The sequence below is a fragment of the Vigna unguiculata genome, chromosome 3 (genome assembly GCF_004118075.2).
Source record: "Vigna unguiculata cultivar IT97K-499-35 chromosome 3, ASM411807v1, whole genome shotgun sequence".
Lineage (NCBI taxonomy): Eukaryota > Viridiplantae > Streptophyta > Magnoliopsida > Fabales > Fabaceae > Vigna > Vigna unguiculata.
Genome location: NC_040281.1, coordinates 42,696,895 through 42,711,426, shown reverse-complemented (window position 1 = coordinate 42,711,426; position 14,532 = coordinate 42,696,895). Strand labels below are relative to the sequence as shown.

At 28.8% G+C, this 14,532-nt stretch overlaps 1 protein-coding gene across 3 annotated transcripts; it reads left to right on the top strand.

Annotated features, from left to right (window-relative positions):
• Positions 1-9,973: 9,973 nt before the first annotated feature.
• Positions 9,974-14,114, top strand: LOC114176769 (NAC domain-containing protein 37). Of its 3 annotated transcripts, none has more exons than XM_028061922.1 (4): positions 9,974-10,300; positions 11,211-11,393; positions 11,644-11,915; positions 13,450-14,114. In XM_028061922.1, the coding sequence occupies exons 2-4, from the start codon at positions 11,237-11,239 to the stop codon at positions 14,026-14,028; spliced, it is 1,008 nt and encodes a 335-aa protein (XP_027917723.1). In that variant the 5' UTR covers positions 9,974-10,300; positions 11,211-11,236; the 3' UTR covers positions 14,029-14,114. The 3 variants fall into 3 exon arrangements, with proteins under 3 accessions (XP_027917723.1, XP_027917724.1, XP_027917722.1); XM_028061923.1 differs by lacking the exon at positions 9,974-10,300 and adding an exon at positions 10,605-10,777; XM_028061921.1 differs by lacking the exon at positions 9,974-10,300 and adding an exon at positions 10,606-10,749.
• Positions 14,115-14,532: the final 418 nt, after the last annotated feature.

Below are 14,532 nucleotides of genomic sequence, written 5' to 3'. Positions count from 1 at the left end.
GAATTTAGATGTAGTGTGTCTGGATGGAGTAAGCTTTTAGCCAGATGGTTTAAAATTGTATTCCAAGTCGACAAATTAATGCAAGAAAATATGAACACTAAATTTAATTCATTTTAGCATGTTTTTTTTTTTCTAATTCACGCAAGCTTTAATCATTTATCTGGAATTGAAATATTTTTATACTTGGAGTGACTTTTTTTTAAGAGAGAGATCAATTAGTTATGAATAAATTTATATAAGAAAATACAAGTTTTAATTTTAAATATTATGATAATGATTTCTTAAGTTATTTTCTGTTTATTTTAATGTATCATGTTGAATGATCGATTTTGATCCAAAAAGTATTACATATTAGGTGAAATTCAACAAAAAATCTTATAACCAATCTTAAAAGTATTTTTTGCTGGATTTTATTCTTTTTATTACATTTTTAGAGGTTGTAGCGCGGGTTAGTCCGACCTATTTAGACCCGTCTCATACTTAGTTTATGTATGTGGACTGAAAAGTTTAGTCCACTTTGTATAAGTTTTAGTTCAAAAGCCAGTCATTTTTTTGAAAAACAAATTATGATAAAATTTTCAATATTGAACAAATTGATAATTCAACATTTTCATCATATTCATATTTGTATTTTGACATACACTATGCATTCTTCAAATTTTAGCACATTCAAAAATACATAACACTTATCTTTTCCACTCATAATAGAATTTGAAACATTCATGCAGAAGTTCAGAAGGGAAGTACCCAATATACATAATTGCAAGTTTTCTTTTCTTATGCAAGTCGTAGGCCAACTTGCGCGGGCTGCAGGTTATGCGGGTTGGGCTATTACGGGCCAACTAACTCAATATCTCAACTTGTCCCGAATTTTCTCAGTAGGCTTGCAGGCCAGCCCGTCGGACCAAACCCATGTTGTCACCCCTATATTAGAGAATTACACTTTATCAACTTCTCTATGTGATACTTGTGAAAGATAATATTACTCGATACTCTCTTCTAAGATATTATCCTCTCTCTTTTCTATCGATTTTTTTTTTCAAGATGGTGGAATTGATTGATCTACAATTATATTTTTTTTATTTTTCTTCATCTCTTAAGCTTTGATTTTTCTCATCTAGATAGAGACAAAACCAAATTTAATTTCTTTCCATAAATCATATAAAAATTACAATTTGTTATGTGATTGATAAATGCAAGAAGATAATAGAGGAATTAGGTCTTTGCGACCATGGTAAGGGAGGAAGTTCGAATGATAAATGAGGAAATCTTTTAGGAGATAATATTAATTTTAGCTGATAGATAAATTTCTTTATTTGTAATAAATTTCAACTTTTTTAAAAGTTTTGTGTTGTTTTTATGAAGGTCGAAAAATTGTATATTGAATAATAATAAATATGTTAAATTTTTTTATACTTTTACTTATATTTCTTCTCTTATTTTTTGTATTGGGTAACTCCCAACAAGAAATAATATTAATGGTGGAATAAAGTGTCGTACGACTATAGGAAAAGAGATGATATGGCATCTGTAAAATTCACCATATACCTATACCAATAAATACCATCTTAAATGATCTTCTAAATTTGTTATAGGATGGAACCAGATTATTAATAGAATATATAAAACTCACCATATATATGAACAAAACTTAGTCGGTAAATATATCTAAAATTGAGAGTTTGTCCATTATGGTCACTAACAAAAACGATCGTAATATATTTTTTAATATTTTTTGCAACAAGTTACTCAAAGAATTTTGACTCACAAATTTAATTAAACTTACACCATTTGTAGATTAACATAATAGTATGTTTACAAGAAGGTTGTACTATAAATGTTTCTTTTATTTGGATTACCATTTTAAATGTGAAAAGGTTATTTTTTTTACATGAATGTATCTTTTAGAGAAACATATTATCTATAGTAATAGTTTTTTAATTAAAATATTAGTCTTCATTTATAAAATAGGAGTATATATATATATATATATATATATATATATATATATATATTTGTTTGAACTAATTAATTGATTATTTAATTATTATGTTATATAAGTGTTAAATAATAAAACTTACATAAATTAATATTAAAATAAAAATAATTTATTAATATTAAGATTTTAACATTTTTCTAAAGGAAATATAAGTTAGTTAAATTTAATATTTATTAAAATGTTGAGTGTTTTCTAAATTTTAAAAAGATAAAATTTATTATAAATTAATATCTTATTATATATAATTAATATATTACAAAATTGTAATAAATAATTTTATAATTCACTAAATTCACTAAGTGAATATATATTCACTTAATATATATATATATATATAATTTTTTAAATAATTTAATATATACTTAGTAAATATATAAATAAATTTTATAATTCACTAAATTTACTAAGTGAATATATAATCTACAATTATTTATATAATCTACACTTTATTTAAAATTAAAATAAAAACTTAATATTTCATTCAACCCGTTTATATTAATTTTAAAAAATTTTAAAATTTCAAACACGACTTAATTTTTTTTCTTTAAAGTAAAATAAATTATTTTTATCTCAATATTAATTTATGTAATTGTTATAATTTAATATTTATATAACATAATAATCAATTAATTAGTTCAAACCACTATTTATGTTAAGTATATCTTTAGTTCATATATTTACATGTAAAATTGAAATTTGTCTATCTCGCTCAGATTTCATATAAAAATTGTCTTCATACTTCAATAATACATTAAATGAGTCAAAAGAAAAAAATATATGTATAAAAAAATTGAAATTACACATGTTAGTCTTATGGGCATCATGTATTTTGATATGTCAATCCAGTTAGCATGACCTTTAGACACGTCATTTAAAAGTTAACTCTTAAGGACGAATTGCATACATTACTAAAGTATAGAAACAAATTTCAATTTCATATGTAAGTACAAGGACTAAAAAGATATTTATCCATATATATATATATATATATATATATATATATATATATATATATATATTTTGTGTTACCTAGTAAACTATCGATATTTTAGAAAAGGGGATGAGGCAGGTATGTATATAACCATTTCATCTCCTATTTATTTAAAAAAAAATTGGATATTATTCATACTCATAATTAATCAATGCAGGAATTCTTCGTCAAAACGGAAAGTGATTTCGATAATATTCACGGAAATGGGTTAATTTGTTATCTCAAGATCCTTGCATATTTTATAGTAATTTTAATACATAATTAATTGTTAATAACAAGTATACATAGGAGTATATAAATGCTGAAGAGATTAAAAACAAATGATTAACATTACTTTCTGTATGAATGTATAATCAGGTACAAATATATTTTTGAAACATAATTATGATAATAGTTACTGCAACGTCTTCTTTATATCATTCTTTTCGGGAAAAAAAGAATCTATATTATTCTTATAGAAAGATATATAATTTCTTGAAAGAACTTTTTTGTAGGTTGAATTCTTGAATCACTTTGCTTGTATTTCTCTTCACTTTATTTTACATTATCTTAACTCCTTTATAATAATAAAAATAAAATATCACGCCAAAAACTAAAAAGTGAAACAGAGATGAGATGATAGTGGTAATAAGTAAATGAAAACTTTAGAACTTACTAATGGAAGACATAAGAGGGTAAATTATGGCTTAGTAATCGCTTTCCTTATCTTTTGATCCAAACGCCGAACTAAAGAACCAAGCAATAAATAAAGGTAAATAGTCTGCATCCAAATTGGGATATCAGAACGACACGTGCACCATAAATATTATGATTACAAAATTACTACTAATGAACAATGATTTTGCGTAAAAGATGTGATTTCACTACCCACTAACAATGCTTGGTGCATGCGTTTCACTTCGCTTTCTTCCTATTTTGTAATTTTGTGACCTAATTCAACCACGCATTTTCCTAAATGGAGGACCACCTCCGATCATGGAAGATTCATTTCAAACCCCCCACTCTTTTTAACCGCTGAAACAAAATCTAATGAGGTTTTGGTGATGAATAGTAACAGTGAATAGAGTATCATCTGACATGACTACTGCCACAAATCATTATATCCAAGTTTGTTATATATGTCATTGTAATAAGCAATGAAAGGGATTGCATCCAATTCAACTTCTCCATGTATAGCCACACATTTCCTTTTCCTTTAACTCCAATATATGAGTAATTTGGCATTTTTTACTCATGAGATGGGATGTGTAGACTTCTACATTATATATATATATATATATATATATATATATATATATATATATATATATATATATATATATATATATATATATATATATATATATATATATATATATTAACATAACATAACAAAAATAAATGAAAAACATTTAACTTCAATATTTTTTTGTAAGATCCTTTTATCAATCAGAAATAAGATGTATTTATAATACGTAAATGGAAGTAAAATTCATTTTAAAAGTCATTTTTATATGATTAAATTAGACTTAAAATCCACTTTTTAAAATAATATCATATTCCTTTGAATTCGAAGTTTATTCTAGAGAAATTTATTATTTGTTTGATCTATTGTGTTATTTGCTATCAAGTTGTTATTTGATCATTTATTAATGTCTAATCTCACATCAACTGTATAAGGCTTATTTATAAGTGATGCAAACAATACTACAAGAAGATGTCTAATTGATAGAAAATGTCTAATTAAGGACCAATTTTAGGTATAAAAAATAATTAGTTACTATAGTGGCCAATTTAGATACCAACTTATAAATTAAAAATTATTGGTAAATGAAATAGTTTCTAAATTGGTCATTATTTTGAATTGGTTTATAAATCGATTACTAACATTAGTTACCAATGTTTTTAGCTACCAAAGAAATTAGTCATTAAATTTGTCTCAATAGTGACCAATTTAGATTCAAAATTAGAAACCAAGTTTTTTGTAACTAAAACTTTGGTAGCTAATGTTAGTAACCAACTTAGAGACTAATTCACCATAGTGACTAATTTAGAAAACAATTTAAAATTATTTTAGTTACCAATAATTTGTAGGGTACGAATGAGTATCAAAATTTGTTACTATAATGACTAATTATTTTTTATCAATAAAATTGATTATTAATTAGACATTTTCTTGCCGTGTCACCTTACAAATTAATTTTTTAAAATTGAATTAGGATTGAAATCTACCTCTTAATAATTTTATGTTAAACATAATATTGAATTTCTTATATAAGTAATTTATATTATTCTAGGAATGATACTCTCCGATCTATTTTGCTAAAATTTCTAATAACGATTAAGCTAAATTTCAAAACAAATTTCATTTCTAAATTTAGTTTTGGTTGATTAACAAAGACTACGAGGAATGTGTGTAAGAGAAGGCATGTTTTTAGTTAATTGGAAGGATTTTGTTTTACGTCTTAGTTTTTTTTGTGTTTATCTTCAACGTGAAGGTGGGAGACAAAAGTTCACCAACCCACCAAAGACATGTTAGTTGATCCCACTCTTCAACCTACTTTCATTCCCCACTTCTTTGAAATAACACTTCGCAAAAGTTCTACAATTGGTACATTCAAATGAACACAATTTGGCTTATTAGAAAACGAAAAGCACGAGAAAAACATTCATGTAAATAATCCCTCTTCATTATCCTTTTGTTTAGGCCATAATTAATTAAGAAGGGATTTCTATTCATCACGTGGAAATATAGATTGTCTTGTGAATTTTGATGCATAGTACATAGTAAAAGTGCAGTAACTTGGATTAGAATTGTGTTGGACTAAGGTAAATTTGGATTTGGGCCATGGTTAGTTGAATTGGAATATGGGTTAAGTAGTAAAACAATATGTGTGCTTAGGATAAACAGATTATTTTATGCTTAGATATTTATTTATTTATTTTTTGTAAAAAATTCTATGTAATATAATAAAATAATTAAAGAAACTTTTTCATAAGTTAAAATAAAGTTAATCGTAACTTAAAAGTTCTTTTTGTCTCTTACTCGATGTAATGTAACTACTCTCTCCGTATTTAATTGCACCAGTACTGAAAAAAGGCTTTCATCATATTATTCTAACAATGTGGTGGCTATAAGGTTCTTTTGTGCTCAATAGAAGTGGGGAAATAATGTCTTCCAAATAATTCGGATATTGTTATTCTTGTACTTTTTTAAAAAAAATTATTATAAGTTCTCAAAAAAAAATTTGAATAATAATTTATTTAAGTGACAAAAATTAATTTGAAACTATAATAACTAATTTAAATATCAATTTATAAACGAAAAATTATTAATAACTAAAATAGTTTCAAAAAAATTATAATTAATTTCTAAATCGGTAACTAAATAGTTTCAAAAAATTAAAATTAATCTCTAAATTGATAACTAAAATAGTTTATATTATGAATGGTCTCGAAATTAATAACTAACATTAGTTACTAAAATTTTGACTAGTGAATTGGTTTTTAATAAGAAAATTGATCTCTAAACATTTCTTTTATGATTAAAATTTATCATTATTTAAGAATTCTTTTATAATGAATTAAAATTCTTTTTAAAAAAATCAATAAAAATCAAAGAAAGACTATTTAGTGTGTTTGCTCTTATTGAAAGAGATCTAGGTTTATATTTAGTTTAGTAGATTTGTTTGTTTTGTTGTATAGTATCATTTGTCTTTATAATAGGTCTCAGTTTCTTGTATACATAACTCTCAGAGATGACAAAAGTTGTGTGTGCAAGTTCCCTCTGGCTTACCCATTCCGTCAAACACCTTTGGCACATCTCTCTTTTTCTTTCTTTAGACTTTCACATTATTCATACATACTCAACCAAAGTTCAACCTTAACCTTAATATCATGAGACATAGTTGATCTTAATTAATATTTCAACATTTTTAATTTCGAAAAACCTTGCTTAGTATATGCAATTAATAGAGATAGTTGATTATATTCTGCGAGTTATATTGATTCGATTGTTGAAATTTCTTGAATGGCATTTTATTTTTTAAATGAAAGTTTACGATCAAAATTATAGGAATCATGATGCTTTAGATAAATTTTAAGATATTTGTAGCTTAATATCAAATAATAATCGGATTATTTACGTTTTTTAATACTAAATAATAAATAAATAAATAAATAAAACACTCTTCATGCATCATATCTTACTCACTTTAGTAAGTATGTCTTATTTTGTAGGGATGACAATGAGGTGAGACGGATACGGGTATCATGATCATATTTCCATAATAAAAATTCATTCTCATCCTCATCTCCAAATCCAGCAGGTATATAACTTTTGACCTATCTCCATTCTCATGGGTATATAACTTTTGATCCATCTCTATTCCCACCAGATAATGGATATATTTTTATACTCATCCATTTTTTTACTGTTCCAAATATCAATTAAATATTTTTTATAAAAAGTTTTAAAAATCATACCATAAGAATCATGATACTATCAAAATATCAATATTAAAAAACATACTCTTTTTTCTTTTCATGATGTCAAATATTAAGAAAAATATTATAGTAGTATAAATCTCAAATTAAAGTATCGAATAACAACTAGAGAAAATTCAAATAATTATATAAACACTACAATTACACATTACTAAAATTTTGTAATAACCAAAATATTTATTAATTTTACAAACGATCAATAGTTTCATTTGCATTTGATCCACCTACACATAGAAAAAAAATGAAAAATTATATATGATATGATAATTGAAATTGAAAATTTTAATTATTAGAATATAATGTACGTTCTTCATCAGATTCATTCTCACTCATGAGAACATCTTTTTCTTTTAATTTTTTAACACCTACAAACACCAAATGTAGAATATTAATCAGAATTCATAAAAAAATATTAACAATAAATTTGAGTAACTTACCTAGATGGTTTGAGTTCCATATCCAACTTCTTGTACATATCAAGGCCTCTATAATAATATGATGAAGTCGACTATGGTGAAAAGTTAATATATGACTACAAGTACTAAAAGCAGATTCAGAAGCTACAATTGTTATTGGAATAGCTAAAATATCCCTTGCAATTGCTTAAAGGGTTGGAAACTTAACCCATTTGTTTTCCGCTATGATAGGATATCCAATTCTTGTGTAACTTTAATCCAACTCTGTTTTCATAATTGTAGTTCTAGATTTTTTTCTTTTTTGTCATAGACTCTAAAAATCCATTCGCATCATTATCAACAATATTTCCCAACTCCAATGATGTAGCTTTATAAGAAGTTTCATTATTTTTTTATTGATATTATACAACCAAATCATAGTACATTTGACGAATCCTACTAAGTTTTAGATCAAATTACCTTAAAAATTAAATCTTGAAAAACAAGCCAAACAATTGAGGAAGTAAGAAAAAGTGTATAACAAAAAATTGAGAGAGTAAAAAATAGGCTATGTTTATATATATATATATATATATATATATATATATATATATATATATATATATATATATATAATTAAATTATCTAATAAATTATAGATATTTTAGTAATTTAAATGGGGACAAATATTTGGGCGAGGATACGTATATCCCAATCCTCATCCCCATCCACAGTTAAAAATTTTGAGTATTACCCATATTCATACCCATATTCAGTCAATGTAAAGATTTCTCGTCTAAACAAGGACAAGTTCGAGTGATACCCACAAGTATAAATTTATTTGTCATCTACTTGTTTGCAAATATTTATTGAAACAAAAGATCTCATTGAGAATAAGAAAACATGTAATTAGGATATTTTAAAATTTCCTTTGCTGAATTCCTTACTTTTCTTTGATCATAAATAATGATTAAATGTATAACTAATCAAACAATTTTTTAAATCCCTTCTAGTAATTTATTTATTTAGAGAATTTAAAATTCAAGATATTTCAAATAATTTAAATAATAGAATTTAAAATTTATTACAAAGGAAAGGAAATTGAAATTTTCTAAGTTATGAAATTGCTCATTCGTTACACAACAAAATTTCATAGGTCCAAAAAGTTAAGTTGGGTCGAACAAAAAGTCGAGACGAGTCGGTCCAAATCGAAGTTATGATTTAGTTATTAATTTAGAGATCAACTATAATTTTTTGAAACTATTTTAGTTACCAATAATTTTTAGTTTGTAAATTAATATTTAAATGGGTGACTATAGTAACTAATTATTTTTTGTGACTAAAATTAATATATGAATAAGAGATTTTTTTTGTAGTATATTATATATTTTACCTCGTAGCTCATCGATCCAAATCTCCCTAGTTACTTACTACCGATTATTTATAGTTCACTCAAAGATAGTTGGTGTTATTTGTGAAAGCGCTATATGTTTGGAAAGTGGGATCATAGATCATGAATTGGCTCATAACTTGAAAGTCATTGAAACCAAATTTTGTAATAGCACACTAATTCTCCGATATACCCACTCGCAGCAGAACCCGAGAATATAAGCACCATTAACAACTTCAAGGTACTGAAATTATAAAACCACTTAGTAACATCTTATAAGTTTGGAAAAAAAAAAATTACAACGCCTTTTTCGGTTAAGACTAAATTGAAAAACCGCAACATGAAACCAAACCCACTAAGAAAGGTACAGTAAAATGAAAAGTTTTAGGTTGAGTTGTAATAACTGAAACTATATGAAAAACGTTGAGTCTGCGATACTTAACAACATCCATTGAAAAAGAAAATAATCTGAGTAAAATAAATAGGTAGGCTAAGGTGGGATAAGATAAGATGAAGAAGAAGAAGAAGAAAGAAAGAAAAATAAGAAAAACAAAAACATGTCCAAAAAGAGAAAAGAAAATGGGGTAGGAAGGTAGGCTATGACGTCAGGTATGGGGGGAACAAGCATGAAGCCATGCGCAACTCAGTGGTCCTTCCTCTCTTTTATATATGGATTATACCCTTTCCATTTCTATTCTCACTCTCTCTCATCATTTTGTTCTCTCCCTCATAGTTTCTCCTTCACCTCATCATCATCATCATTAACTTTCTCCACTTCTTCCTCATTGCACTTCTCTTTAACACTAACACTGATTATACATTCTCCCAATCTGCTTCCCGAACGAGTGTTGAAGTATTTGATGAGGAATGTTGATGAAAACCTAAAAAGGAAGGACGTAGGGCAAAGGGTAAGGGTAAGGGTAAGGGTAAGGGTAGGGTACCCGAAAAGTTGTAGTTGAAGACTGATGTGTGCTGTGAAAATTCTCGACAAAGGGACAACAGAGTCAGAGGGTCAGCTTCCACAACGAGACAGACTTTGGGTAATGGCTACTGTGCTTGTGTTGTGTTCTATACTTAACTTTTTCCCTTTTCTTTTTATTATTATTATCCCTTAGCCCGTGGCAGGCCTTGATCCAATAAAACGGTGCCTCTCTTTTTGTCCCTCAAGCTTTTAGCTTTCGACCAAACGCGTGCCCAATTTCTGATAACGTCATCTCATCTACCCTTTACAGTTTCTTTACTTTAACTGTCTCTATTTTTACCCTATACTCAGTTTTTTAACAAATGAAAAGTAGAGCTTCAAACTTTACATGAAAATTTTTGAATAACAGTTGATGTGATTATTTGAGAATATGTATAATTATGAATGGTAACGTGGATTGGGAAACCCCGTTCTTGATGAATGATTCGCACCATTCAGCAACACAAGACAGCATGATTAGCACAAGGCTGTAGCTGTCCGTTTCTCCCAGAGCCTTCACAAACAGAGGTCTAAGCTCCAACTCCAACTCCTCATGGTTTTCATCAAAACCTAACTCTCATGATTTGGTTATTTCCTTTCTCTGTGTACCCAGGGAAGAAATTAATGATTGTTTCTCAAATTAAGGGTTTTTGTTTATAACACGCGTTTATTTTTATTTCCTTTTCAATTCAATTCCCTTCAGTATTGCCCTCCACCAAATGAGATGATGGTCTTCTCTGATAGCACTTGCCACCTTTTCACCAAGAGGACTCCTATTATATATTTCCTTTTCTTGGCCTTTGCCTTTTTAGCTTTTTGGTTACTGGAGTGTTTTCTCTTTGCTTCTCTTATCTTCTCTTCTCTCTCTTTCTCTCTTCTCTCTCTCACACACTCATACATTCATTTCTTCATGCTTATAATTCATAAATGATGGAGAAAGTCAAGGGTGGAAGGTATTAATGGTGGTGCTGGTTGTGAATTTGATGCAGTTCCAGTGTGATTGATATATATATACATGATGGAGTCATGTGTCCCACCGGGGTTTCGCTTCCACCCAACAGATGAAGAACTTGTGGGTTATTATCTCCGGAAAAAAGTTGCTTCTCGGAAGATTGATCTTGACGTTATCAAAGAAATAGACCTATATCGTATTGAACCATGGGATCTCCAAGGTATGTATATATATGCCCACATACATATTATATATTACGTATGTTGCTATAGTATTATCCTTCAGAGTAATGCATGATATATATACTTCATGTTTTTAGTTGCTTCCCTTTGTATCAGCTTAACGAACTTCAATAGGAAAAAAAAAAAACATTTTCCAAACACCCACATACACCTTCAGTGAATCAAAGTAGGGTTTTGTTTGTGTAGCTGGATCTTTGTCTTTTTCTAAAAATTTGTGGAGTTTGGCAGAGAGATGCAGGATTGGGTATGAGGAGCAGAATGAATGGTATTTCTTTAGTCATAAAGATAAAAAATATCCAACTGGGACAAGAACGAACAGAGCTACAATGGCAGGGTTTTGGAAGGCGACAGGAAGAGACAAATCAGTGTACGAAAGGACCAAACTTATTGGCATGAGAAAGACCCTCGTTTTCTACAAAGGAAGAGCCCCTAATGGACAAAAAACTGATTGGATCATGCACGAGTATAGGCTTGAAACTGTCGAGAATGGACCTCCACAGGCAAGTATATCTTTATGTATTATTATACACAAAATATACCCTTTTACGTATTAATTCTTTAAATTCTTGCTTTCTCAACTACGTATATATAAATAATCATGTTCTTGTTCATGGAGTTGAATTTGAGATGTTCATTATGAGTTCACACTTGATGAGTGGCTTTAGATATGGCCCTTCATTTAGTCAATTATACGTAATTATCACATATTTCACTACCCTAACATTGTCCTATTCACACTCGCAAACAAGGAAAGTTTTTTAAAACGGGGATCCACCACTATTCCTACCTTAATTGGTCACTGTTAATTAATCACTTCCAAGGACTTTCCAATTTCCGAGTAATTCCTTCACCCAAAACGTTGTTTCTCGTGTTAGTTTACTCTCATGTGCTTCTGTTTCTGCATCAGTTCAGATTAAGCACTTGATTAGTTCCCCTAAATGAATTTTATTATTTAATATAGACCCTAACAAGTTTGCTTTCGTAGACCACTGACTGAATATTCAAGGCACGTACAAGCTTTCTACCTATTTGCTACAGAACTTTTACCAACAAGAAGTCAAAAGTCGGTTCTTTCAAAAGCGTTTTCTTTTTCTTTTCTGATACACTTTTAATTCTTGTCATATGTGAGAACCCATCTTCTTCTTCTTCTTTTTTGACCTTTATATGGTAAAAGAAATTTTGAGGAACAAAGGAACAAAACTTCTACCTTCTCTCCACGCCAACCGGAGCACAGCCATACTATGAAGAAAAAATCATAGTGATTTGTAATAAGAAATTGTTTTTCCTCAAACAAACGAATGTCCATTTTAGTATATTTAAGTTTTAGGTATTTGTCTTTATTTAACTTAATTACAAGTATATCTGTTATATGTTTGTGTAAAAAAAACCCTCAATGACTTTTTCTCTCGCCCCACACCCATAAACTGCAGGAGTAGGTCTGTGTAACAAGTACCATCCAGTGGTCAATATTTTCTCAGAGAAAAGAAAACCCTACAGAGAGAAAAAAAAAAAAAAGTGTTTCTCAAACAACTATTATAAGAGTTTTTGGATTATTCTTGTTTTAAAGTCAAACAAGTGGATTGAAATCACTTGTCCTTTTTTGCATCTTTTCTCTTGTCTTTCTGGTTGAAAAATGGCATAGCCAGAAAAAAAAAATCTAATAATTAAGCAAATGTCACCATTTACAAACCTTTTAATTAGGAAGACATAAAAGGTGAACAGATAAAGAACCAAAAGGAGACTTATTTCGCTCTCAAACACAACATGTAATAAGCCACAATAATATTCTTTCATTGCATGCTTACTTATAAGGATGCAACTAATGATTTGTTTATTAACTGGCTATAGTACTATTGACAACAAACAGGCCGAAAATTTGCAAAAGCTAATAGGAAAAAACACTCATAAAAAGTTAAACACGAACTTTCACTTTTTTTTTTCCATTAAAAACATTGGTTGACCTAGTCAAGTCAAACATAATACGTTTCAAGAGAAAGTGAAAGTCTCATCCAACATATAATCGAGTGTGTGCAGGAAGAAGGATGGGTTGTGTGCAGAGCATTCAGGAAAAGAACTAACGGCCAAACGAAGACCATTGAAGGGTGGGATCGAAGGTACACATACGAGGAACAAGCATGCGGTGTCAACTCTTCGGTTATGTTAAGGCAACCTCAGAGGAACAATATTTCAGCTCAAAATTTGTTGTACAAGAAAGAGACAGACGCAGATAATTTGAGCTTCATGCATGCAGAACAACTGATGCAGCTTCCTCAGCTAGAAAGCCCCTCCATGCCACTAGTGAAGAAGCAAACCTCAGTGTCCCTTATATCAGACAACATTAACAACGATGATGTTTCTCAGAAGGAGTTATCCAACACAAAGAGAGTGACTGATTGGAGGGCACTTGACAAGTTTGTGGCTTCTCAGTTGAGTCATGAAATAGAAGAGAGGCATGAAATAGAAGGAGTGTCAAGCTTTGCAGCTCATCATCACACTGGGTCGGACATGGCATTGTTGCTACTCCAGAATAGTAATGAAAGGAACAAGTTCAACCCGTTTCTAAGTGCAGGTTCATCAGACTGTGACATTGGGATATGTGTATTTGAAAAATGAGTAGGGTTAATTTGTTGCATTGGTAGTAACTATATAAATGTTGTTATGGATGTTGAGACATGTGATGATATATGTAATTTGAATTTGTAAGAAAATGGGTGGAGGAGTGAGAATTTAGAATCTCTCTGCGCCATCAGGCACGAGTGCGGTGTGTCGGTGTAAATTAAGATTCGTGCGCTCAATATGACTTCTCAGGACTTAAGTAGTTTAACACTTACATTATCACAAACACATACTGTGCTATGTGTTGCTTAATGAGTAATCTAGTGCCTAGCTACAGCACAAAATAGTGATATTCCACCTTCTCTCACTGTTAAATGTTGTATTATTCTTTTTGAGTTTTTGAGTAAAAAGAAACCTTATCATGTGCCCTCTTCATTAAGCATGCATTTCGTTGCTTTATGTCTTCATAGCTACATGTTTCAGTTGGTTTTCATGTTTAGAAGCCACTTGGATTTGTTGACAGAATATGTATGCAAAAAATTGTCTGCATTAGGTTTTATT

Bases quoted from the DNA above. Each gene is read 5' to 3' on its own strand.
- LOC114176769 (XM_028061922.1), top strand. From the start codon at position 11,237: ATGATGGAGTCATGTGTCCCACCGGGGTTTCGCTTCCACCCAACAGAT. The intron at 11,394-11,643 runs GTATGTATATAT...GGAGTTTGGCAG, and splicing joins TGAACCATGGGATCTCCAAG to AGAGATGCAGGATTGGGTAT. The intron at 11,916-13,449 runs GCAAGTATATCT...GAGTGTGTGCAG, and splicing joins TCGAGAATGGACCTCCACAG to GAAGAAGGATGGGTTGTGTG.